Here is a 27,369-nt window from a genome sequence, read left to right on the forward strand (position 1 = left end):
TAAGTACAGTAAATGGTACATGGTTGGAAAATACTACAGTTTGTCCTAAACCTTTAAACGAGACACAGCACCATTGGACACCACCTCTCACCAAAGTATCTCAGGATTTGGTGCACCCCCTCTGTATAGCAAGGGGGGACCTCATTAGAAACACAATAAACACACTACTGCAGCAAGTGGTGAGTAAGACGAACCAATCCATGGAAGAGGTGATAAAGAGTAACATTTCAGAATATGGCTTACAGGTGCGGAGAAAATTGGTGAAAGTACAGGATCAGACCCTGGTGGAACAGGTCATAATGTCATGGTGGAGAAAGTTGGTGCAAAATATAACGGGACAAAACCAATCCGAATATTCAAAGCAAATCAAACAAACTCAAAGCCAAACCACCGTGATGCCTGTATACATCAGTAAAACCACAAAAAAGGCCGGAATAAGGTGTGAACAAGTCTTGATAGATAACATTATGCCCTTCTTTGTCATACAGAATGGGACTTTGCATGCTCGACATATTCTCCCTTCACTAGCAAAGGGTACGCGGCCACTGGGTGATGTGTTTTGGCTATGTAATGATACTCGACAATTAAAAGAAGCCCTACCGGCTAATTGGACAGGCATATGTGCTCCTGTAATGTTGACAGGACAGATTGTTGTTTTTGAAGACTCAAACAAAACTGTAACTACAACTAACCAAACCAGAGCCCGTCGAAGTATAGCAGGCCCAGCAGGCCTACCCTGGAAGACTGATGATAATATATACATAGCATGGAACCAAGAGCCAATAGGAGTGCCAGAGGATCATCAGGCTATAAGTGAGCATTGGATAAAATCTGGACAAGCTACAGGGTGGCTACCTGTTGTAGGCCCCCTCCTAAATTCACAATGGCTGGCTAGAAACAGCAGATGGGTCAATTTCCTTTGGTACAACCAACAGCGGTTTGTTAATTGGACAATATCATCCGTTGAAGGAATTGGCTTTCAATTACACTCAACGACTAAAATGACTATGCAAAACAGATTTGCTCTTGACAGGCTGCTAGCTGAAGAGCTGGGTGTCTGTAGTTACTTTGGAGACGACTGTTGTACTGTCATCCCAACGGTAACGGGTGAAAATGGTAACTTAACATTGCTATTGAACAAAATGAAGTCATTAAGAGACCAGCACGTGGCCATGTCAAATTGGAACACAAAGAGTAATGTCCTTGCCAAAATGTGGGACTGGCTGGGAAGTCTGTCATGGACAAAGATCTTTCGACTTGTAGGGATACTTATAGGGGGATTTCTACTGTTAGTGGCAGTTCTGATGTGCTGTATCTTGCCACTGATGTCTGCCATGATTAAAAGGGCAACACGGCTTATGCCAGGACAATTCCTCCTCCAAATTCAATCTGATGAAGGCGCGCCCCATGTAAATGATGATGAGACGAATACGTATGAGGAGATGGCAGATCCGGTTCTCAGTATATCTTAATCTGACAATGGAAAGAAAGAAATCTAGAAAACGGAGGGGTAAACCAAAACCGAAAGAAATACGAAAGTATCATGAGGATTTACAGGATATATTAGACGTATTGCCTTTGGGACCAGTGTTGGTAACCCAATCAAAAACGCATGTGCAGTATTTGGGCACCTCGGTGCATTCCAAAGATTTTCCTTTGCCACCACTTCCCCAGGACATCCGAATACGAGCTATAACAGCTACGGCATGGACAGAAAAGAGTTATGATCTTCCTTTGGGCACCACGGCAAAATGTACCCGACTTACTTTAAAATATGATTTTGATCTAGTAACTCCCGAAACGCCTGACCGATTACCACTCACCACGAAGAATATTGTAAATATAGTTTCCCTGTATTGTGGTCCACTTATACTCTTTAGTACTCATATGTTTTTACAAAAGCACAAGAGAAAGGGGGTGAGGAAACTATCGAAACTTTTTAATCGACACTATGTATGCGCAGGTGATGGCCTTTTCAAACGGGGTCCACATTTATTTGCATGTAAGAGCCAACGTTCCTTTAAAGTAGGAGAAAAACTTTACCTTGTGGACAAAACAGAGAGAGCTGTTCTAGCAAAGGAAGAGGATTATTATAGATACCATCTAGAGTAAGGTTTATGTGTCCACTAACCTCTCCATATCGCTCTACAAAGACAGAGATGTCTGACCGTCCGAGTACCAACTGGCAGCGTGATCTGCAGAGTCCAAGTGGTCCCTTCCATCCTCCTCCACCCTATCCATTTCCTGGGCGGATGCAGACGGCAGTTGGCGATCCAGTGCAGGTGCCACATGCTTCACACCTGGCTGTTCCTGCTTCGCCGGCTACCCCTATCCCTCGAGGAGGCAATTGGATGGCTCCACCTCGTGGTTCCCGAGCCCCGCTGATGTCAATGAACGGAGCAGAATCTGCGTCTGGCCCTCAGGTTGCTGAAGGGCCAACCACCGATCAGTCACACCCTGCTGAGCATGCTTATGCTAGTACATCTGCTGCAGTCACACCCCAAAACCCACCAACTTCTCTATTGTCTTTGCTCCTGGAGCCTCAAACTAGCAATGTTCCTGCTGGAGGTGAGGCCACACCTACACAAGGGGTCCCGCCTGTCCACATTGTGGCCCCCACTCCAAACCGTCTCCTTGATCCGGCTACACTCCTCTTGGATATGGAGCACTTCAGACCATACCTGGAGAATAAAACACCCCAAGAATGTGCTTTCCTCATGCAACAACGCCGTAACGCTCTCACTCAGCGATCACGGCAGCGCATGCGTCTTGATGCCGCGCTGTATCGCTATGAGAAGGAACAATGGGAAAGGGAGAAAGCGCTTTTTGTAGCAGAAAAGGATGCCTGGATACAGGAGAGAAATACCCTGTCCCGAGAAAAGCATGCGGCAGTTCTTGAAAGAAATGCCGCCCTACAGGCAAAGGATGCTTTCCTGAGAAAATATCATGTTGAACGACAAGCTTTTTACAAGCTCCGGGAGGCTTATGACCAGCAACAAGCTTATATTGTTCTCCGCGATGCCAAAATACGCAGACAAGAAGAGCGTATTGAAGAGCTAGGGGAACGGCTCGAGGCCTTGAGATCAAGGCACCTGATTATATCCACCCAAGCCCCACCTGCCTCTCCCATTCCACCTCTAATCACCTCCCCTGTCCCATCCAGCCCGGATTCCCATCCATTTTCTCCAACCTCCCCTTCCCCTGATCCACCAGGTGCTGATAGCCCCTGAACCGTGTGGATTGAGAGACTTTTCCATGCTTCTAATCATGTCAATCCTGCTGAAAATCACTAGTGTCTGTACTGAAGTTATAAACCACTGAAATGATTGTCTATGATGCTGTTCACTAAGAAGGGAAATACGCAGAAGTGATTTAAGTCTTTCTCTGAAGTTCAATCATCTCATGTTTCTTTGCATTTATTATAATATATGATATATTGGTTTGCTATGATATATGAGTTTGAAGTTATCAAAAGTGCCTTACTACTGCATGTTACGACTGGAAACTTAATACTACTGAGTATATGTATTTATGCCTCACTGTCTTTGGGAACGGTTTGCTGTGTCTTCCTTCTTATGACGAATTGCTCACTTATGAGGAATTGCTGTTCATTAAGTCGTTTAGGGATCCCTACTAATACTAGTTTGGTTGAGCCGGCTCTGTGACTTTACAGTCACAAAGGGGGGAGATGTAGTATAATTTTTCTATTGATACGTGAAGAATTAATATGTGAAGAATCGATATGTGAAGAATCAAGTGTAACACTGTAAGCTAATGGTAAACAATAGTAGCAGCTCTATGAAGTTTGATATGATAAGAGTAGCTCTGTGTAAGCCTGATATGATAGTAAAAAATAATTGCTGTTTGCTTAAGTGAAGGAAGAGCACATGAAAGGCCAAGATGCCAGTGCAAAGATAAGAAGGGAGGTTGCTGTGCAGCGACGATAATGAGCTGCAAGACACCATGCAGCCAACATTGCGAGGGCAGGACACCTGGACCATAAATCTTTGGTGCTTTCCATGGCCTTGCAGGTGTTTTAGCCGGTTCTGACCAGTTTCAGACCAGGATGATTGTGACCTAATATAACCCTGCGTGTCCTTACATAACCTTACTGCATTTAATCCATGTTTAACATTTGTTATAATCATGAAAGAACTAAATGGTCTTATAATCACAACTATGATTTACTGTGTGTTAACGAATAATGGTTTGGGATGATTTAATATACTTTGCTATATTTTTAAAGCATTTTCTATGTGATGTGTCCTTATGCTTACATGCAATCATGATAATAAAATGTAATTTGATGTTATTTTTAAAAAAACAGAGCCCATGACAATCAAAAACTAATGGTGTATAATTGGAGGAATAGAGAGGAGAAAAGAGGAGATAGCAGCCAAAAAGTACCTAATGGTGTAAAAAAATAGAAGAGCCTAGAAAAAAGAAAAGATGCCCCAAGGGCGGGGAATACCTTCAGTAGAACTGTATAAAAGATAGAGCACTGACCATTGCAGGTCAGAGACTTCTTCAGATGTACACCCTGTGTGTTTCTGGATTTCTCTCCCTTTGCTGCCGCGGCAATAAAGTGTTTGCATCTCGGACCCTGACTCCTGCAGATCCTTTTGAGCACTTTTTCTCAGACAGCTGAATTTGACTATTTCTGGACTGTTGTGGGTTGCACATCTGGCCTTCAAATTCCACAACAGTAGCAGTACCAAATGTTATTCAATCTGAACTTTTGAGAGAACAGATGAGAATTTTCTTTGCATTCGCAGCAAATACCTTTGAAGCTTGATACAGTCACTCTCATCTCAGTTTACAGTCAGTTTACATGAACTGGCATCATCATCAGATGCTGTTTCATCAGTGTTTGATTCAAATAGTGTTTGTTTGGACACTTTTCATCTGAACAGCCTTCTTGAAAAAGCATGTGCATGTGTGAAGAAGAGAGAGCAAGGCCATATGAGTGTGTTCACACTGAAACACTCACAGTATGCTTTCTAAATTCTGTTCGTTTTGAGCGTGCTGTTGACGGGTACCAATGTGTCACAGTGCAATGCACAAAGGACATGGAGGAAAGATTCACAGCTGCAGCACATTATAACAAATTGCACATGGTGATGAAATAGTTCCAGAAAGACCACAAAAACAACAAAAAGAAAACTATCAAAGGATAAAACATTTTTCTTCCTTTTTAAAGGACAAGTCCATGTGGACATTTTTTGCAAAATAGACATTCACTTTCTCTGCGAGAGTTAGATGATAAGATTAATACATGTCTGTGAGGGAAATATGAAGCTGTTTAGGGCCACAGGACACAAACTGTTTCTAATGCTGATGCTGACAGGGACCAGATTGATGACAAAGAGGTTTAATTGAAGAATCAGATAAGACTCCCTTAAGTCATGTGATCGTCTTTAAAGGCAAGACCTCCACAGTTTTGGCAGCGTGGTGGTGGAGGCACAGATGAAGGTGGTGATGGTTGTGGACTAGAGATACGAGGCAAGAGGCTGGCAGCGTGGTGGTAGAGACGCTGGAGCTGGAGATTGGTGCAAGAAAGCTCACTGAGCATAAAGAAAAAGACAAAAGAGATCAAGCAGTGGTGATCGACACGAGAGAAACCAAAACTGAACATAAACTTCTGCTCACAGGTAGCACTAGTAAAACAAACAACTCTACCACTAAGCAGCAGAAACAATCTGGCCTCGAGCCCTCTGCAGTCTTCAGTCTTCATGCTGTGCTTGATTGTGATGAGTCCCAGCTGAGTTGGAGCCAGCTCCCAGACCACCTGGAGAACCATGGCAGCCTCTGCCAACAAAGGACACAGAGGAACCAAAGGCCATACCTCTCCACAGCACACAAGGAAATACCAGAATGTCCCAAAACACCACAGTGCTGCTGGGCATCAAATTCAGAATAAGCATACAACAATCAAGTTGAGAGGTCTAATATGATGTCATCGTACTGTTTTCAATGGAGTATATGTCAGAGGATTATCTTTTATTCATGTTTTACATAACTTTTTTGAAAGTGGGGTTGTGTATTTAGCTGAGCTACTGTAAATCTCATTAATAATAATCAGATGTGATGAGGGACCAGTTCATTGGAATATGGTGAAACTATTCATTGGGGGAAACTGCTGAAAGGATACGAAAGGTAGGCCAAATTAATTAATCCATGAAAAATAGCTCGATCTGGCTATTAGCAAAGAAAGCAACTAACCTGGTCTTATTAAAAGACAACACAATCTGCCTACCAGCACTCCTGAGTTAATAGCTTTTTTTCCCTTTGCACTGAGCCAGGCAAGCTGTCTCCCCCAGTTTCCAGTCTATAAGCTGAGCTAAGATAACCTCCAGCTAACTCTAACTTCAAGTTCAGCATAGACATGAGAGTGCTATCGATCGTCTCACCAAACTCTCAGCCAGAAAAAGTGTTTTTCCCTACAATGTCAAACTATTCCTAGTAATAACAGTAGCTTTCCAGAGTTATGTACAGTAAGCATCTTACAAAACACTAAACTGCACTGATGTCCTGTATGATAGCAGCAAACTATGAATATTTTGTAGTACATGCTGAATGCAATTATAAAATGGAAATGAGACATAGAGAGAGAAAGAGAGAGAGAGAGAGAAACAGAGGACATGCTGTAAACTAAAACCCTTTTGCAATCTATGGTGTGAAGTAGCAGAGTGGCTGAGTGTGCCGAAGAAATCCTTCACAGTCCAATTATCAGGAAGAATTTCCCCTCAGCTCTCGCAGCACCGCCTCGCCAAATTTTAGTGTCGGAGGAGGGGTGGCGGTGGGAGATCCTCCTCCTTATCACTTCTGCTACAAGGTTATATAACTGCTGGAGCATCACTTAGACACAGACTGACAGAAAACAGACACTCTCACGCACAAACACACACAGCGACAATCTGAAAGCCAACGCATCTGACATGACCAATCAAACAAAAAATAAATGGGCACCTGCAAGAGTAGATGGAGAACATGCTGTATGACATCTGCCCTCGTCTCTGTTCAGAGCACTTGACAGACATACTGATGGTGACATTTCAAAAGGGCAATGCTCGTCATAATTGAAATTATAGGTGTGTTTTCTTTAATCATTGGAGAGCCTCTGGTATTATACAAACAAGAGTATGCACACCCAATCAAAGCTCAGATCCTCAGGTCTTCACACAGTGGCGAGTCAACCAGGGGAGGAAAGAACAGAAAGGAAAGATTCACCCCCGAGATAAATATACCTCTTTGTCACGAGTGTCCTTGCATAACTGCAGCCCTATCTGATAACTCATGCAGTGTGTGTGAGCTCAGAGATGAAGCAGGTGCTGTCGCACCAGTAGCAGCCGTGTCAGGAGAGGCAGCAGCAGTGTTTTCACAGAGATTCAGTCTGTCAGGACGGACTGAGTGATGACCCCATCTCACACTTGATATTATGTGCACTCACACACACCACAAAGGATTGGTGTGAAATACACTCAGGGTCCTTTTCAACATCAAAAGGTACGCACTGCAAGGAAAATAAACATTACAGGACACTCAAAAAGTTGGCCTAATATTGATTTTTAATTACTCTTAGGTGTCTATTACAAGTGACTGTGCAAACACTGTATGCAAATAAACATGAACAGTAAGATGAGTCTTATCCTCATCTGGCCGTTTGTTTGAGAGAAAGCACAGTCTGGCCTCTGTGACCTGATTCAGTACAGTTATTGAGATGGCGCACTGCCCCCTCTTGGACAATCTTGGCTATTAGAAGGTTTTTTTTTTTTTTCATCTTAGCAATGGGGAGCTAACAAACAAAGAGGAAAAATCATGTTGAGGGACTTTCTGTGTTTTCTTTTTTTTTTTTTTTTTTCAGAGTATCTGTGGTGGAAAAAAAATCTCATTAGCGTGACACCAAGCACACATTCCAAGAGCTGTGACCACTGCAGATGCCTCAGTAATGCCAAAAACAGTGGTGCTGAGGTCGCCGAGAGCATGAAAGCCCATTGTGCTCTTTATCTGAAATAACAAGATGCATCTGGCTGAGGTCTAGATCGTCTCCTGCTTTCTGTTGGCAAACAACGTGCATTCTGATGGGGGGTGGGGGGGGTGGGGTGGATGTTTGGTGAACACGAGCTGTTGCTCCGAGAGGAACTCAAAAATGTGGATGCTCATCTCTTGTCCTGGACAGAGCTGTTGCAACCATTACAACACCTGCACCAAACTCACAGAGCTCAGTGTCTTCGCACGTTGTTGCTGCATGAAAACAAAGCCACAACACAACTGAGGGTCAAGATTATTAATGCAATACGAGAGGGAGTTTGGAAGGACATTATAATATGCACAAGGCCAGTGAGATTAAAACTGTAGAAATGAAGGGATACCAGAGCTGCACTTAGAGACAGTTTGTCCTCCTGCAACAAGCCCCCTGCATACTGATTGGAGTGGTATATTAAATTGAATACTAAGTAGAGGAGACTAAGTAAATCTTATTATTCTCCTCAAACCAGCATCAATACGCAGCACCCTCCTCTGGGCCAATCATAAAAGAAATCAGTGCCTGACTTTAAACGACTGTTAATATTGAAATGAAATGCCTCTTCCTCTCCAATTGGCAGTGACATCTAAATCTATTGGGGTGTTGTGAGAACTGCTTGTTTGTTATGCATCCCAGACTGAAAACAGCATATTTTACAAAGACAGGCAGGCACTTTGGTGGGAAGGATGATGAGTCACGTACCATTCAACAATAATACAGCAAAAATAACATATGACAATGGTAGAATACCTGTCACATTTCCAGAAAACATTATGATGCACTCGTCTCTCCGTCTCGGTGGCAGACCTTAATCACATCAAGGAATAAGCATGTCGTTCATTTGATGAAAGTTGGCCATAAATGTAATAAAGCTGCCAAGGTTATTAGAAGTGCCACAGGCCATTTTACAACAGCTCACACACCTCATATTGGATTATGGAGAGAAATATGATGGACCAAGGAAGTAGAACTTGCCCATTTACAAAAGACCAGGGGAAGTTCAATGGCTTGTGACTGAATCCATTCATACACATTAATTCCTATTGCAACAGCAGTCTGCAGTGGTTTGTCTCAGCTTGGGGAAAACTTGAAGACATCATTTTAAGGAGTGCTGCAATTCAACTTCCTGTCCATCTGCCATGTGCTGCCTGTGTACAACGTAGAGGCAGTTTGTCCACCATGGAGCACCAACAATTTGTCATCCGTAAAACGCTGCGCTCAGTACACGTCTGAGTCACATTCCTTGAATCTGCAGTAACTGATTTCTTCAGACGCTTTGTGGCAGCAGAAACCAGCTGGATACACGACGCTGATGTATTTTCACCTTTTATGTTGATACGGCGAGCAAACTGTCACCAGTTCACACAGCAGATACAGATCCACATTCTTGTTTATTTAAAATCTTGTTTTCTGACAATGTGGTGAATGTAAGTCAAATATTCACTCTCTTTTAGCTCTGTTTTTGGTCGCCACCAACTCCTGAGGAGAACATCTGACTGAAAACTGCTTCCTGCTGTGGCTAGAAATGACACCAATGAGAGCAGTGAGAGTGAACCGAAACACTGAAGCAGTGAGCCAGAAAACCAAAGCGATGTGCAGAAAGACACTGAAACCCTCCATGAGGTGAGGGGGACTCGGAGCTGGTGAATGGCCTAATTCTCTCTTGGTTTTGTTCCTACAATGGACTCATTTTACACTACAGGGCTGCAAATACATTTAGATTAATCTGCTGATTCTTTCCATTAATTTATTAATCCTTTTATCTATAAAATGTCTTGTTTTGTCCAACCAACAGTCACAAATATGTTCAGTTCGAAATGATATAAACATGTAGATGCAGGTTTTTAAATATGAACCCCACAGAGGCTTGTTGTTGCCAAGGTAACGACTAATAAGGATCAAAATAAACTATCTAATAATGGTGCTATGATTACATTGCACTGTATTGTCTGCAGATGATTACGCACTGTGGGGAGAATAAGCAAATGTACAGCAGCTGCATGAGTAACGTGATGTTACATTGTAGCTTATAGATTAAGACAGCATGTGACAATTCCCCACACCTTGTGCAGTCATCCTGCATAGAGCAGGAGGCTTTCATCCATCTATTCACTGCCATCCTGAAGGTGAGATACAGCGTCCCACATTCATTCCTCTGTGTGTTTATCCATCACTTAATTTGCGTTGTGCGATGTGTCCTTCTCACAGAGAGCCCAGTGGAAAATGTTCACTTACTTGTACCCCACTTCACTTTTCTCTTTCTTGCCTCTTTAGCTTGTGAATTTGCTGCACTGGAAATCAAACTGGCGAATCTTTTTAGCAGCATCTCTGAACTGCAGTGAGGCACAGGAATTATTGAGCAGATAAACAAACCTGACTCCCCGAGGTTTAAGAACGGCAAGGCACAAGAGCTCAGGCATCAGGTTTGCTTAAAAGAATCACTCATCTGAGGTAAAGAGCCCAAATGTATGTCCTCTCTCAAAGTCCTTTATGTGGAGGATAAGGAGTCTAACATTAATTCAATATTTCGCATTCATTTTCAAGACATATTGTGCGGGTGCCCTGGTGGCTCTGAGACTATGACCATGTGATTGTGACATCCCTGCTTTAAGACCAGCTGCTAATCTCTGATGCATGAAACTCTTAACCGTGCTTTGCCTGGCGTTTATGCACTGCTGCTTCTTCTAAAAGGCTGTAACTTCATTTTATGATTCTCATCCAGTGGGTTTTGTTTTCCATCTCACATGATGCTTTCTCTATAATCAATTTCCTTCTTTCTTTTTATCATATTTTTCTACTATTATCCAGTGGGTTTTATTTTCCATCTTATCTTCAATTTATGTCCTACATTTGAAATGTGCAATACAAATAAAGTGTATTACTGTTATTGTGTCATCCCTCTCCGTCCCTTCATATCCTGTCACATAGCCTGAATGTGTCTGAACAAGCTGATTTTCCATTCAGGATCCACATTTGGGTAAAATGACAGAGCCTGGATGAGCTGATGACTGAGATGGAGTCCCGACCATGAAAAGCAGCTCAGATTCACTCTGTGCCAGTTGGTTTGTGGTAATCTGAGGTTCCTTTGTTACCTTTGGCTGCTGCCAGGAGACCATTTCTCACGTGAACCTCAGTTTTAGCAGAAATTTGCTGGTTTGCTCTCTTTGTGGCACAAAGAGATTTTCTGTTTTTCAAAAAAGGACAGATGTCTTCTGTTCTCTTCAGTGAGAGACAGACGGTGAAATTGAGCTAATGCAAACAATGTCTCATCCTCCTCAGTGAAGTGGAGAGTATGATTTATATTCAGGAGACGGTGACGCCTCCTAATTCAAAGCTGTGAGTGTTCTTTAGTTTGTAATAAGGTGAGAAGCAGCAACAGTTAAATACCTTAATCCTCGTGCTAATGCAAGACCCTGTCTGCTCTGTCCTGTCTGTGATGGAGCAACATTGCAAAATCAGGTTACCTACCTTGTGTTAACAGCTGCAGTTAATCGAGCTCATCAACCCATGAGATGGACATCAGCCATAACACAGCAGCACTGCTCTGGGTCAGCAGCTGGCCATGAATTTATCAACATAAGTGGATTTTGGATTTCACTGATTCTCACTCATCCTTATCTCACTACAGGCTTTGACTTTAAAACCAGCCTGCATCAAGGTTTTACGTCACAAGACAAATGAAGAGGTTCATTCTCCACAAATTGTAAGGTATATGTGTGTGTTTGTGTGTGAAGTGTTCATGCACCGTCCCTCCAATCATTTTTTCCCATCGAGATGCTTACACCACAGCACCTCTTCAAGGCATCTCTGAAGAAATAGCAGGCTTGATGAAATCTTGACAAGGCTCTTCAGGCGCTGTCACATGTATCAGGTATTACGCCTCATTAGAGCAGCACTCAAAAGCAGCTCCCCCTCATTTTCCCTCACAGACTGAGTCTGATTAGCCTTTTTTTTTTTTTCATCTAAATTGTGATGGCTCCTCTCCTCCTCATCTCTGTCTCTCTGTAAGGCAGAGCTCGTGTTTTCCTCTCTGCTACCCCCCACCAGCAGCTGATTGTCCCTCCTCAGCTGTGGGGAGCTGTCAGGGATCCCCCAGAGATGCGGGACAACCGTTCATCCCTGAACACTTTTTTCTATGGCACAGTGTCATGTAGGAGGCCCTGAGGCTCCTTGTTATAAACACTGACTGGAGGATGCAGGGTGAACAGATGGTGGCGTGCTCTGTCCGGCTGTCCCTGTCTGCCTGAAGCCTTAGTCATCATCCTAAACTCAATATGACACACAAAAAGAAAACATGTGCAAGGAGTGATTTAAAGAAAACTACAGTGTTATCAAAAACATTCACATAAAAACATTAGTAATTTAGACAGAAAGTGGGGCTGCAGCAATTAGCCCACAGAGGGGCAATTAAACTAAACAGAAATAGCAAAACTGCTGTAAAGCTGCAGTATGAATATGACATTTTATATTCCTGATAAATGTTCTTGGTGATCAGTTTTGAATCAAAAGCAGCGTACTGTTTGAGGAAACTCAAGGTTACAGGTTAGGGAAAGATGCTCCTTTACAGAACTTTGACCTTTACTCCTGTATTTTAAAAAGATCCCATTCTAAATACACACTTATTTAACTCAGTGGAGGAAGTATTTCTGCTCTCTCCACTACCGTAGGAAAGCCTGTGTTTATACACTGTCAGTCAGCTGTCAACCTCTGACATCAGAGCAGCGTCATTGGCTGGGGGAGAGGGTGCTGTCCAGGGTGCTGAATCCTGAGCCTGGTCTTTCAGAGCAGCAGCAGCAGCAGGTGAGAGTTGCTGTGGTGAGTTTAAAGCCTCGGGATTTATGGATTGCGCATAAAAACCTATAAGGAAAATGTTGATTCACTGAAGATGGAGAATATTTGAGGAAAGCTGTTTTCTAAAAGCTGACCGACACAAAGCTTCCATCTGCTCACCAACATGGATCTGCTTCCAGCCCAGGAGGCTGCCAAAATCTACCACACAAACTATGTGAGAAACTCGCGGGCCATTGGCGTCATGTGGGCCGTGTTCACCATCTGCTTCGTCATCATCACCATGGTGGTCTTCATCCAGCCCTACTGGATCGGGGACAGCGTCAACACCCCGCAGGCCGGCTACTTCGGCCTCTTCCACTACTGCATCGGCAACGCGCTCACCTCAGAGCTCACCTGCAAGGGCAGCGTGCTGGACTTCAGCTCCATCCCATCACCGGCCTTCAGGACGGCCATGTTCTTCGTGGGGACCTCCATGCTGCTGATTGTGGGCACCATGGTCTGCTTTAGCCTGTTCTTCTTCTGTAACGCTGGGAACGTCTACAAGATCTGTGCCTGGATGCAGCTGGCCTCAGGTGAGCGGTTCTTTATGTACTGCAATGGAGTTCTTCCATCACTTGTGGCATTCAATGGTAAAATGAACACTAGGATGACAGAGATTAGTCAAAGACGTCATGTTGTGTTATATTCACTTTGGTCACACTTTATTTTGTAGACCAAAACTGACATTAAACCTAAATCTGAAATGAATCAGTATAATGATGATTACTCACTACGAGGCGAGATATCATGTGACATTACACCAACAGTAATCCCTGAACCAGGATCAGATTATTGACATTGAGGCATTGTCCTAAAATACTGTGGTATGAGGAGAAACACTAGGCAGACTCCATTATTTATTCTACTTTTAAAACCTTACAGTTGATTTAGTATCAGCATCTACTTGCACAAATTAAGAGCATGTTTTTAACAGAACCTTTCAAGTGTTTACCGAAGCACCTGAACGTGAAAACTCTGAAATGAAGCAGGAGGAAGGAGAAGTGAGACCTGTGCGTCTCTTGTGACTCTAGTCGCCTTCTCACCTCTCTGTTGGTGTTCACAATGGAAGCCAGTAAAGGATCCAGTTTCAGCCCAGTCTCTGACACCTCGGATGGTGGATTGATTACATGTAACAAGATCAGGTGTTGCTGTGTCGTTAACTGATCTGAACTTGTGCCTGAAAACACGCCAGAGCCAACAAGCCACATGATAAAAGCCTATATAAGCAGTGGTGGCAGTGAAGTACTCAGGTGCTTTACTTAAGTAAAGGTACCAGTACAACAATGGAAAAATACAAGAAATTGTCTTGCATTCATCCTACTGAAGTGAAAAGTAGTTCTGTTTTTTTATGAAAAATTCAAAATCTGTGAAGTACAGTAGTTATTTTCCACCACTGTATGTCTTAGTTTTTCCTTGAAATGCTCCTACATGCAGAATTCAGACTAAAATCTACTTTTGTACAGTAACTATGGCAAAATCCCAGAGGAAACTTTACCAGATGAAGAGCATTTAAAATTTAAGAACCTTCATAAGGGTACATCATGCAAACAGCACCCATGAGCATCCTCTGCTCTGCTGCACCATAAATAAATGAAACCTCTGGCACTTTATGGGGTACGGCATGCCTGATCCTGCACTTTGGGCTGAGAAGAACCTCCCTAATAATTATTTATCAAAGTAAGAGTACACTAGGGGTAATTACTGCAAGTGTTCTTCTTCCCACGCAGCCGCGTTGATGGTGATGGGTTGCATGATTTACCCGGATGGCTGGGACTCTCCGGAGGTGAAGAGGATGTGTGGCCAGAGGACAGATAAGTACAGTCTGGGGAACTGCACAGTGCGCTGGGCCTACATCCTGGCCATCATCAGCATCCTGGACGCCCTCCTCCTGGCCCTTCTGTCCTTCACCCTCGGCAACCGGCAGGACAAACTGCTGCCGGATGACTTTGAGGTGGAGGGAGCAGGAAACGGCTGATGCAAACAGGTACGTCCACATGTATGAACGTCTACCTCATTCTTGTGAGTGTGATGGCGCAGAAATTAGTTTGTTTTTTTGATGATATTACTTACATGTATGTACTACATTCCTACATTTATATTATACATTTATACAATAACACACATGCATATTATCTATAAAGATCTGTTGTATATTATACAGTACATTGTTTTCATTTCATTTTTTCATTTTCATTTTTTACATTACATTACTGCTCAGACTGCTCCCCCCGCAACCCGGCCCCGGATAAGCGGAAGACAATGGATGGATGGATTTTTTACATTAGTTTATGCACAATGACTTACTCCTCTACTTATTGTATTTGCACATAGCACTGTAACTTTGATTTATAACTCATGTATCAAATATGATACAAGTGGCAGATTAGGGTAAAGAATAACTTTATTTTTGGTGTCAACAAAGGCCCAGTGTGTTCAGTCCTTTAAATAAAATGTGTCTTTAAGAGCGTGTTTCTTCTTTCACAGTAAACTCCTGATGAGCGTGGACCTTCAGGACCAGTGTGGATGCAGACGTACTTTGATGGCAGCGAACAAGCGTCCTGAAATGTACAGATGTAGTTTAGATCAAACTGTTCACCTGACTTCACCTGACTCATCTGACAGCCCTACTTCACAAACCAGATGAGAACTGCAATTTGTTTGTTTTTTTCTGTACTTCCTGTCAAAGACCTAATAAACCCAGAGAAACAATCCTGACACAGTCACCTCATGTTGTATGAACATCTGTTTATTGTATGGTGTGTTGTACAGTTTTGTAAATTGAAAGCTCACATAAAGTCAATGCTCTTGAATCTGACACTGATGTGAAATTTGCTATTACCTAGGCCTCAACAGATACATAGGTTACTTTGATCAATTTGGGACACCATTACATAACATCAGATCTCACCATTTCTCTGGTAAAAACAGTGACATTATTGAACAGTTGGCCATACATACAATTGAACTCGAACACATCTTCCAAACGCTTTATTAAAACACAGCTACCCAGCTAAATAATTTTAGCTAAGATATAAGATTTGTTAAAAACTGTACATAACTGTAATATACATAAAGGCAAACTCTTTGGTACAGATATATACAGTTTATTTTCACTTTTTTTTCCTTTAAGTTGGGCTTCTTAGCGTGTCGTCTTGTTGAAACCTTTAGAACAATATATTCCTGAATTGTAATAGGTGTATGAGAAAACCAGCCTCCCATGAGAATGAAAGATCTCACTTATTATAATTAACTAACCACACTAAATACCAGGTGACAACAGATTTGTTATGGCTAAGTAAAATGACCTACATGATCAGACAGTGGATGTCTCGGTAAGAAACTAGAGAGTCTGGAGAAATGCTATCAACACAGTCAGTGTAAATGTCAGCCCAGTGTGCAACTTCCTAAGCCTACTTTACAAATACAAAATATATACCTTACATATGTAATATCAGATAAAATAATTCTTAAAAAAAACAACACAGCACTAATGAAAATGCGAATGCGAAGAGAAATGATAGGGGGTCCTTTCAAAGGGGACAAAGATGACCAATAAAGGCTACATATCCTTGATTTGTTTGGGTTTTAGTGCAGGAGTGTAACAAACAAGGATGAGTCACTAGCAGTACAAGAACAGGTGTGCTTGGATGGGTGGGTGAACGGAGCACAGCAGATGGAGCCAACGTTACCACAAAATAATGTAATCCACTGGATTCCCTATGCCATCAGACAGAGAAAAGAGCCAACAAATACAAAGCAAACATACACAGAAGCATTAGTTCAATAACAAGTAAATAAGAAATCCAAAACGACGAAACAAAAAGAGAAATAAATATTCATTTGATATGCCCGAACTGGAAAGTGATCTGTTGCAGTCTCTGGAGAGAGAGGGAGGGAAGGTAGGTGCGACAGCTGGAGGTCTCCACTAGAGGGCGAGCCAGGGGTGGCGCAAACACTCTGCGGCCGTGGCTCTTTTCTCTGGGATCAACTCCAGCATGGGAATCAGGAAGTCTGCGAAACATTCGGCTTCTTCGCGGGGCCACTCGTACTTGTCTATCAGCACCTCCAACAGGCCCCACGGCTTCAGCTTGGTGATGTGTTTCAGATCACCTGCAGACAGTCAGACAGCAGAGTCAGGGCGCCACGTAGGAAGAGAGCACAATGTATGGCGTAAATTCAATACAAGCAGCTGGTTAAAACTGTGAAAACATATTCAAACCTCTAGATAGATAGATAGATATGACATTCATTCAATTTTACTCTGAATAATATATTTACATAACAGGTGTTTTTTAAAAACATAAAAGCAAGAAAACTGCTTTTTTACATTAATAAATGATAGAAAAGTTAAGACTATTAAAAGCGCATTAGGGCCTGATCTTGACTGGTAGAAAACCTTCTCTAATCTTGACGCTGACTTCTTCTTCTCTATCTTTTTTTGTTACCTTTCTTGGTGAAAAAATCCTTGGAATATTTGCCCGCCATTATGAGTTTGCGTGGGATACTCCCCAGCAGCTCAATGATCAGCGCTATATGGTCTACGCGGCAGGCGATTGCAAGAGGAGAGGGAAAGACACACAAGACAGACAACAGTTTGGTCAGACAATGTCCCAGTCACCGGCCCGCTCTGGGTGTGTGGGCGGAGGGCCAAGAGAGACAGGGGTCAGGCTGCTGCAGAGGTTGCGGGGCACAGACCTACAGCTCATCGAACATGGCCACCAGAAATGAGAGCTTCGGGCAATCAAACTTCCATACCATGATATAAACTACCAGGGAGGAATATGTCATGGTCCTGATGTTCTCCTGACACTTTAAACACATCACTATAGCAACAAATTAAAAAGAAATGAGTGCACTGCATTAGAAAGGTTGCCACTTAAAGCACTGTATATTCTGAAACTCACAGACTTCATACCTGCAAACACAAACTTAATACAAACACTGTGACAGAATTCATATTTTCTCTGGTTGCTTTTGCTGTGATCTTCTAATTCAATAAAGTTAAATGTAAATGATTTCAATCAGACCACTGCTGTGACTGACCTTACACTTGACTTTTGAAAAGTCATGAGAATTTCCCCTCCAGCATCAAGACTTGAGCCAAGTCCTCTAGCTACAAGAAGGTACTGAATGTACCTCAGCCAGGCAATATTTGGCAGAACTACTGACATTTGAATCAATGTCTGATGGCTTGTTCAAAGAAATGTAGATTTATTGGTCTGTATTCATTATTTTGCCCTGCACACACCAACATCTTTGGCAGACAGGAACCTTCCCCCTTCACCTCGCCTCCACCAATCCCAGAGCGAGCCACAGACAGAGGGGTGGCGTACCTCTCTTGGTGAAGTATTCCTGTGAGTATTTCCCACTCAGAGCATAGTGACGAGGGATTTTACCAAGCAACTCAATCATGAGAGCAAGATGGTCTGGAAATGAGGCACATCGGGGGAGGAGAGGGAGGATAGAAAGTCAGAGAGTAACAGTTTGGAGAGAGGAGGAGATGGGAGAGAGATGGCCAAGGTGGTCATGTGGAACAATGTATTAGGAACAATGGATGATGACAGCCTGTATGACAAGAAGCACATGTATGGGCAGCCTATATTATTTCTTCACATCAAAAGCTATTAAAAACATCTGAAGACTTTTGGGCATCCACTTTCATACAGGAAAACAAACAATGAGGACTGAATATAAGGCTTAAAGCAAAGCCATGGGCACTAAAACCTGTACAGCAGATTGTGATATTGCATGAGTGATTAGTAAGCATAATAAATAAAAGGACAGTCGCACAACAGGGAAAGCTGTGGAAGAATATTAAGAAACAGCCGAACAAGTTCATGCACTGTAGGTGAAAAAGCTGCGGGGCATGTGCCAAACGACTGCAGGATGAATCTCAACGCATACCTGACATGCTGCGACAGAATCAAGTCAGTGCAGAAACCTCGAGCTAAGCAGCATGCCAACATGAACGTACACAAAGCGGCAAACAAGGACACATGGAGAGTGGACGAGGAGGAAATGAAGTAAAGTAAAGATGAGCAAGGAAATGAGAGATGGCCCCGTCTCCAGTGCAGCAAAGGTGTGGTTCAAGGTGTTAGAGAGGAAATAAACGCAGGAATGTTGGTACTCATCATCACATGATTCACATCTACATTTCCTCTAAATGTGAGACCGTCTGAAATCACTGTAATGGAGTACCTTATAGAAGTGTTAAGACTGTGAGAACTTAAGCAAAGTGCACTCCAACTTAGCATGCAGACTGCACGCTAAGTTGGAGTCAAGGTCACAACTTGCCATGCTTACTGTGAAACGCTTTCATGACAATTTAAATAATTCAAAATGGCAATAAAAGACAAATCAGGGCCGATTTAACAAAAAAAACATCATGAAGCTTTTCACAGCAGCAAGAACGGTTAAAAGTTACCACCAATAACAATTTACATTTCAAAAACAATGCTAAATATAACACTTAAACGCTGTGTCATTATAACTGGATAAAAGAGAGTGACAGGAAGAGGAAGTCCCAGCAATACCTTCATCCCTGGAATAATCTTCCCCAGAATGTGGTTCAAACAAGTAGTCCCCTGTGGCAAGCTCAAAGGCCTGCGGAGACAATACAAGAATCGTAAACACAGGAAAAGACACTGTGTGGAGGGACACATTTACTCCCTCCCACCACCTGCTGCTACACTCTCATATTGCGGTCAATATGTAACTTTTTTTGTTAGGTTTTGATCCGGTGCGATTGTAGCCTCTCACCATGCAGGCTGTGCTCCAAATATCGGCCGGTGTGCTGTATCCAGAACCGATGAGCACCTCTAAGGACCGGTACTGTCGTGTCTGGATGTCTTCTGTAAAGTGCTTGTGCTGAGAGTGGGAGTAGAAACAAATGATTGGAAAAAATAAAACAAGATTCCACAACATTTGTAACAGAGCCTACAGATTGTGTCCGGTCATGATGGGCAAAATATATTCAAGAAATATGAATGACTTGGATCAGTGCAACAGATTAAACAGAGGCCTGGAAGATTTAAGCATTTCTATTCTGGTAGCTTGATGACACTGGATGTGTCCCTAGCTGGACAGCTTCATCCCTAATCAGGAAATCCCTCGGGTCATTAGTAGACTACTCACCACCCAGCAGGCGTTTCCCAAGTCTGCAATCTTGACCTTGATCTGGTCTGCATTGAGTGGCTCAAGGGGGTTAACTAGCAGGGATCCTGCCGTTAGCTTGTCTACAACAGAGCAGACAGAGAGACAGAGAGATAAGGATGGAGTAGACATTCAACAAAAGAGGAGAGAAATGATCATGAGCCTTTATTAAAACTTCCAAAGCAGCCCAGCCAGAGCACACATAATAAACCTCTTTGCTGTTAGCAGATGTACTGATTTTGGCTGACTGACCATTTCTCAGGCTTTCCTCAGTTCTATATTGACAGTGAGCCTTGTCCTCTTCCTCCTCCCGCAAAATGCTTTGCTCCAGCTCTCCCTCCTCCCGCCCAGCAGGAAGGTGTCTCTCAGTGACTCCACCGCTGTGAGCACCTTCAGTCTCAGTATCTAGCCCCTTGAGATCTCCTGAGCCCACGCCGTTACAGATGGGGTGAACAGGGGACTCCCGGTGCTGCTGCTCCTCCCGACTGGCACATTTCTCTGTGTTCTCTGCGTTGCCGTTGTGTTGGTCTTCGTCCCTCCATGGGGACTGCCTCTGGTCCACCTCCACATGGCCATTACAGTTCACCTCAGACAGCCCCTCTGGTCCCACCCTCATGAGATCTGCATTCACACTGCTCTCTGAAAGACAGATGAGAGTTCTTTTGAAATGACTCATATCAGGGATTTTATCACTGTCTCACAACCACGACAGAACTTTAACAAACAGCACTAAAGACATATTACTCCTGTGAGGTTGGCTTCTTACCCTCTGTTTCCTCATTACCAAGCTCCCGCAGAGACACCTGTCTCAGAGGAGCACAGGCACGTCCCTTCGGGGACTGAGGGTCCTCGTCTTCATCGTCTTCCTCCTCTCGTGTCTCTGTGGTCTTTTCCATCTCCTCCAGGTCCAGGATGCACTTTTCCAGCAGCTCCGCCTGACGCTTCTGCTTCTTTTTTAACTTCTTCTTCTTGTTTTTGGACATTTTTACCGTCTGTCAGAGATGAACAGGAGAAATAAAACAGATGGTGGCATATTTGTAGGACTGCTATGAATGAGTCTCATACTGAAAATGTGAGAGGCTGATGTCCTTTGCAGGAAAAAAAAGGGAAATGATAAAATGGTTGTACCTGTTTTGGAGCAGGTGCTGTGCTGACTGGAAGAGAGTACCAAATGAGTACAAACTGTTATAAAACTGAGCTCATGAATGTATATCTGAACATGTGTATGCATGTGTGTTCGTGTGTACGTTCCATACTTGCTGAACCTGACGGGGGAGGCGCCCCAGCCCTCTGCCACTCTGTAGCTTCAGCTGCGAGCTTCCGGACATAAGGCTCCTCAACACTCATCAGAATGTTCTCTGGCTTGATGTCTGTGTGGATGATCTCACACTTTGTGTGCAGGTAGTCCAGGCCTTGGAGTACCTGGGAAATCAATGAATGGATACTTCATGATTGCACTGATTGTAAAAGTTTATGTTTGAACTGAAGTGAAATAAACATTTTTTAATCTCTTAAATATCCCTTTCTCTACATATTGCTTTTGGCTGTTTCTGCACTGTTAAAACAGTAAGAAATGGTTACACACGTCTTAATAGTAACACAGATTTGGGCAATGAACAAACTAAAATCTAAATTAAATTATTGTAATTTGCTATTATCCAATTTTAAATAATGTGTCCATGTAATCCATCACAACGGGGTCTTTTGCTAAATCAATTATTTGTTCCTTCATTGAAAAAGTGCACATCACAGTTTTTCTCACTCCATTCAATCTGTCATGTAGTACCATAAAATTGTGAGTCAGGTTTTACTTCCTCACTATTCACAAAATGTTCCACCCTAGTTGGTTTCCACCTGTTGCACAGCCTGAGGGCTACCTGGCTCTTGTTAACTAGTGGAAGTTACGACTGAACCTTCCTCCTGGGTCATCGGCAAACAAAAGGCGCGACACCGAGGGTCTCGTGTTACCTGTCTTACGATGCTCTTGACACACGGCAGGGGTAGCCCTTGGTAATTGGACTTTATAATCCACTTTAATAAGTGATGGCCCAACACCTCAAACACCATGCAGACATCTGAAGACCACAGCAGTTAAGAAATTAACAAGCAAAGTCAGACTGAAAACCAATTAGTAGAAAACAATTTACTGAATATGTTGAAGCCCTGAGGCCATTTACCACATGAGAAGTAGCCTTAATTATACAGAAAGGAGGGCAGGTCATAAGAGTGCAAACACTACAGTGTTGTTACCGAGTCTCATATTACAGCTGCAGAAATCCCTGTGCCATTCAGGGGACCTTAGTCAGCCAAAGTGTTGTGATAGGTGGACACACAAGTTTCCATATAGTACACCCATCACCTGTTGTTTACTTTGTTACTTGCATACCACAATTTCAAGTTAAATTTGACACCAATGGAAAGAATGATCACTACCTTGACAAAGTATTTTTTCTATGACTTAACAGGCTCCAGTCTTACCAATTAAACAGCTCAAATTGGAGTCATAACAAAAACCTGGAAGTATCAGCAACATTTGGCTGTAAAGGATACGAGTCCCATTAACACCAGAGATCTTGAAGTCATCTAGCAGCTGAACCACCATCTCCCGGTTGGGATCGTTGGGGTCTGAGTTTCTTACCTGGGAACAAAAGAAGAGAAACAATCATGATTTATCCCTGCTAATGTTTAACTGGACCAATACACAATTGGCATACAGTGTACATTTACTTTTCCTCGAGTCATGTGATTCCAGCTCACAAAACCTACTGTGCGCAATTATCTCAGCAGAGATAACTTACAGATGTGAGGAGTTTGATCTCATCCACCGCCGTCTCTGTGTAGTGCTCCGCACTCTTCACCACCTTCATTGCAACAAACCTCTTCACCCTGCAACCACAGAGCAAAGCAACGTTTGCCAACAGGAAGCATCATACAAGGTCTTACCACAGCACACTTACAGTCAGCTGCTATGAGGCCTCAACAACAAAACAGTGCAGTAAGAGCATGCAGTGAAGACTGTCTCGTACTGGATGTCCCAGGCGAGCCACACGGTGGAGAAGTGTCCCCAGCCCAGTTTCCGGATTACATGGTATTTGCCGTTGTAAAGGTCTCCTACTTTCACATGGTGGTAGCCACCTAGATGAGAAGAAAATGCAAATTGATTAGAATAACTGGGTTATGGTGTGCATGTAAACAGAAGTAAGATGGGACTCACCTTTGCAGTAGTCATTAGGGTCCTCCTGCTCCTCATCATCAGAGCCAAGAATCTCCTCAGGTTCCTCGGGTTCCTGAGGTGATACTTCAGGCTGGGGTTGCTGTCGAGTTCTGGGATTGGCTGGCTGCCTAATGGGCAAACACAAGCACAGCAACCATCATAGACTTCAGTAGGAGCAAAGTCCCTGACGTGTCTTTCATGCCCGAGTATAGATGTCCTTTGAGCATTAACTTTCACAGCACCTCTTACCAATAACCTGTCTTTTAATCATTGAAATGCGTTTCCATTTGACAAATGTTTCACAAAGGTGATATATTCTAGTTCACCTGCAGAGTCGGTGAATAGTTAACCTTCATTATCCTCCGCTCCATAAATGTAACCACACCCAAACCCTTAAATGCTTTAGAGGTAGCTGTTCCCAAGAAAAAACAATAAGAGCAGCAGTTGGCTTTATTCTCACAGGACAGCTGTACCAGCCAGACCTTTAAACCTGTGACAGGTTGTTAATTTGAATCACATCACCTGGGAATTAAACATTGTGAGCTTTGGTGTATCTGTCCTGGTCTAACAAACTGAATTTGAGACAAATTTGAATCTAAATTAATGTTTAACACCATTCAGAATCAATATTTTAATTTCAATTACTTTGAAACCAATTAGCTCAGACAAACAGTGGAGATGTCCAGAGCTAATTAGCAAATCTGCTGATAAAATCAAACCCAATTTTTTTAAGTGACATGGATCCTCTAAAAGCAAATAAAGGCAAAAAACAAAACAGCAGTTTACACAAGTGAGCGATGCAAGCAAAGACAGCAGCTTGAGCTATAAAAGGGTGGACCACACCTAGAAAGTGCTGCTACTGGTTGAACGTCTAGATATTGTTCATGCTCGCCATCATGTGAGGCTGTCCAAACCATCCCGCCACAACAGATCCACACTGTCGCTCCTCCTTCTACAGATCTCACAATACGAAACATTTAAAGAGAATCTGTGCTGCAAGTTATTTTCTCTTAATGCATCGCTATTCAGCTGTCAACACGTGCCTGAACAAAAATGGCATTATTAATCTTGACGCAGTCCTATTTTAGGTAAATCATCCAATGTGCAACTGTATTATTTAGGAAAATGTAAAACACTGCTGGAATCAGTATTCCGTATTGGTAGATACTCTATAATGAATTGCTCGGACCAGGCTCAGGAAAATTGCAGAGGCATTAAAGAAGAGAAAATATATACATCATCATTAAGAAAAAGACAAGGGAACAAGCCTGTGTCTAACTCACATCCTACAATTACAAAGCTCAATTATTTTGTCATTATGTCAGGTTGTCAGATGGAAAAGACAAAGTACATCTTGAGCAAGTCATAGAACACTGAACAAAAATTAAGAAATTAAGAAAAGAGTTTTAAGAATATGGCCCAAGATTTTGTAGACTACTACAGAAAAAAAATATGAATCAAATATTACTATTTAATGCAACAGAATAAAGAACTGATAGTTAAGCGCCTATATACAATTACTTTTTTGGCACTGAGCACAAGAAGAAAGAGCAAGCACCACTGAGCAACAGTGTGGGTTTGAATCTACAATGCCCTTCATAAGGGGATCTTTATAACGCCAATGTCACTAGAATTTTTAACAAGATTAATCTCTCATTTCAGGTTAGGTTAATTTAGTCATACACATCTTTAAATGTGAAATTTTATGCAGTAATGAAAATCACTTTAGCATGTCACCACTTTGTCCATGGATATATGTGTAACATCCAATAATCTGTGTTTGCCAACAGATCCGCTGCTAATATTAACTTGAAAGGCAAACAGCCTGATGTTACTTCCTCCACAGAGGAGATTAAGGCTGCTCATCACCACGGGAGCCAAGAGAGCCGAGGTCGCATTCAAATACATTCCTAAACTGGTCTGTAGCGTCTCACAAATGGGCTGCTGGTTTCCACATAATCTGCAACCTACTTATTCATGGCTGACATGGTTATTTGAAGCAGAGAGGCTTTACTGCATGTTTGCGCACCAATGACACAACAAACACAGCTGCAATTAATTACTGAATCATTTCAGCTACATTTTGTCTTTCTAATGACGTTTTTTCCATTTGCATTCACTCCCCTTGCGTTACTACTATTCTCGTCATTAATAACACATTTGTAGGAAGCAATTAGCATTGATGCTAATAATTAATTTTCTCAATTCTCAGACTCAGTCACGGCTCTTCATTCACTATTGAAGAATGAAGAGAGGGATGAAACAAAGGAATATCATTAGTTAAATGTGGAGCCAGACACAACTCCAATTAGTCATCTTTTCATTAAAAAAAAAAAAAAAAAAAGAATAAATAAATACGGCTGCTCTAATTTGGGTGGGTGCTCCGATTTTTTGCCGGAGCTTATCACATGAGGTGTGAAGGCAACTGTGTCCAGTACTGAAGTGGTTCTGGTGTACGTTGAGAGGCTTTCATTAAACTGATCCTGACTCAGACTATAGCTCCTTCACTATCGCTGCATCCTCAAGATGACAGAGAGCGCTATCTTCTATGCATATGGTGCTCAGCATGCAAGTATGTCTGTGGCATGCAATGGTACAGTTAAGTTATATTTAGTTTCCTCGCGTCATATGATTCTTATGCAGAACGGACATGCCCGGTTCAGCCATAAAGACAACACTGTCAGGGGAGGCGACTATCTGCCGTAGTGCTGTTTTCAGTGAAACACCATGCTTCGGTGGGCTGATGTGGGCTTCTTCATTCTCTGGTTTTAAATATAGCTCAGGCTGTTATGTAACACTCCGGATGATGCCACTGACAGCATGATTAGTAAATTGTTAGGTACACAAAAACAATCACTTTTGGAGATCAGTGCTTGTGCGGTCTATTTTGATCCCTACGTGCTGCATTATCTTAATGGAATCATTCACAAACCATCTTGATAGATAGGACACAGCCTTTGAGTAGTTTATTTCAGGCCCTGCATGCTGCACATTCAATACGGATATCTTACAACTTACCTCCTATTAAAATATCTGTCCATGTGAATAATGCTCATGGCCTGACGTGAACGCTGTGCAGATATGGTAAGCCATGGAAATCAATCCCTGTCTTTTGACACATGTTCATATCAATCTTTCACTTCTCTCTCTCTCTGGATCATGCACAGAGCAGAATTTAATAATGAGTGCACGCATGTACTGAAGGGCCGCACGTGTGAGACTGCAACAAAACAAGCACCTCTGACTGAGTGCAACTGACAAAATGCATGCTTGAGGGGTGACATGCGCAACATGAGCAGACGCCGAGCGTCAACTGGGTGCAAAAACTCACTTTTTGCTGGTCTTCTTCGCTTTCCCCCTCTTCTTCCTCGCCTGGAGTGCCAGAACTGTCAGAAGAAACCAGTAAGCAATTATTTTGCCATTGTCTGGTTGTGGTTTGTTGTCTGGCTGACACTCAAGACAAAAAAGGATGACACTGTCGGAGGCTAAGGATACAACTAACCTCCCTCAGCCTGCAGCTAAAAACTCGGTCATTGTGCAGATCATTAACTTATACTGTGAGAGCTATCAAGGTCTAAATCACAACTGCAGTGTATGTGTCGGTCTGTCAGGCAACCAGTTTGATACTGGAAGCCATCTGACGTTAAGTAACATCACTAAGCTACCCAACTAGGTAACCTTTCTTCTGAGAGACCGTGAAGTAATTTCAGACACTCGGCTGGCTAGCTGGTCAGTTAAAACAGTGACTAGCGCATGTTAATGTTGTCGGTGTGTTAGGTTGTGTGTTAAATGGACAGACAGCTAAACGCAGCTAGATAATCCTGACATGTCCCACAGAAGCTAAAGCTAACGTCTAGAAAGCTAACGCAGCCCGCTCCAGCTGAACGGTGCGTGACAGACGCGTTCAATTAAACCACCATCTGAACGTCTGCAGCTCGGCTACACTTTACATTTGAGACTGCGGGATGACATTAGCAGCAGTGTCAACATACACAGACGGGCTATTATTACTCATAGAGTGTACGGCGTGTCGGTGTAAAGATTTACCTCTCCGCTCCATGTTGGCTGGATTCGTAGCCTAGCCGTTAGCAACACCACCAGTGATCGAATGTTCCACGCATGCGCACTGCTTCGTTTTGCTCAACGG

The 27,369-nt window shown here is 42.8% G+C and overlaps 2 protein-coding genes across 3 annotated transcripts; one reads left to right on the forward strand and one right to left on the reverse strand.

Annotated features, from left to right (window-relative positions):
* The first annotated feature begins 12,980 nt into the window (after positions 1–12,980).
* lhfpl5b (LHFPL tetraspan subfamily member 5b) lies at positions 12,981–14,831 on the forward strand. The gene is made up of 2 exons (XM_070969188.1): positions 12,981–13,389; positions 14,584–14,831. The coding sequence occupies exons 1-2, from the start codon at positions 12,981–12,983 to the stop codon at positions 14,829–14,831; spliced, it is 657 nt and encodes a 218-aa protein (XP_070825289.1).
* A 752-nt stretch (positions 14,832–15,583) lies between these two features.
* Positions 15,584–27,364, reverse strand: srpk1a (SRSF protein kinase 1a). Of its 2 annotated transcripts, none has more exons than XM_070968013.1 (16): positions 27,270–27,364; positions 26,554–26,608; positions 23,223–23,350; positions 23,035–23,143; positions 22,807–22,894; positions 22,559–22,646; positions 21,977–22,083; positions 21,265–21,430; positions 21,137–21,162; positions 20,775–21,000; positions 20,261–20,647; positions 19,991–20,091; positions 19,616–19,723; positions 19,390–19,459; positions 17,302–17,394; positions 15,584–16,966 (listed from the first exon to the last, which is right to left on the reverse strand). In XM_070968013.1, exons 1-16 carry the CDS (start codon positions 27,280–27,282, stop codon positions 16,782–16,784), a joined length of 1,950 nt encoding a protein of 649 aa, XP_070824114.1. In that variant the 5' UTR covers positions 27,283–27,364; the 3' UTR covers positions 15,584–16,781. The 2 variants fall into 2 exon arrangements, with proteins under 2 accessions (XP_070824114.1, XP_070824116.1); XM_070968015.1 differs by lacking the exon at positions 17,302–17,394 and adding an exon at positions 18,190–18,282.
* Positions 27,365–27,369: the final 5 nt, after the last annotated feature.

Source organism: Chaetodon trifascialis, chromosome 8, assembly GCF_039877785.1.
Source record: "Chaetodon trifascialis isolate fChaTrf1 chromosome 8, fChaTrf1.hap1, whole genome shotgun sequence".
Lineage (NCBI taxonomy): Eukaryota > Metazoa > Chordata > Actinopteri > Chaetodontiformes > Chaetodontidae > Chaetodon > Chaetodon trifascialis.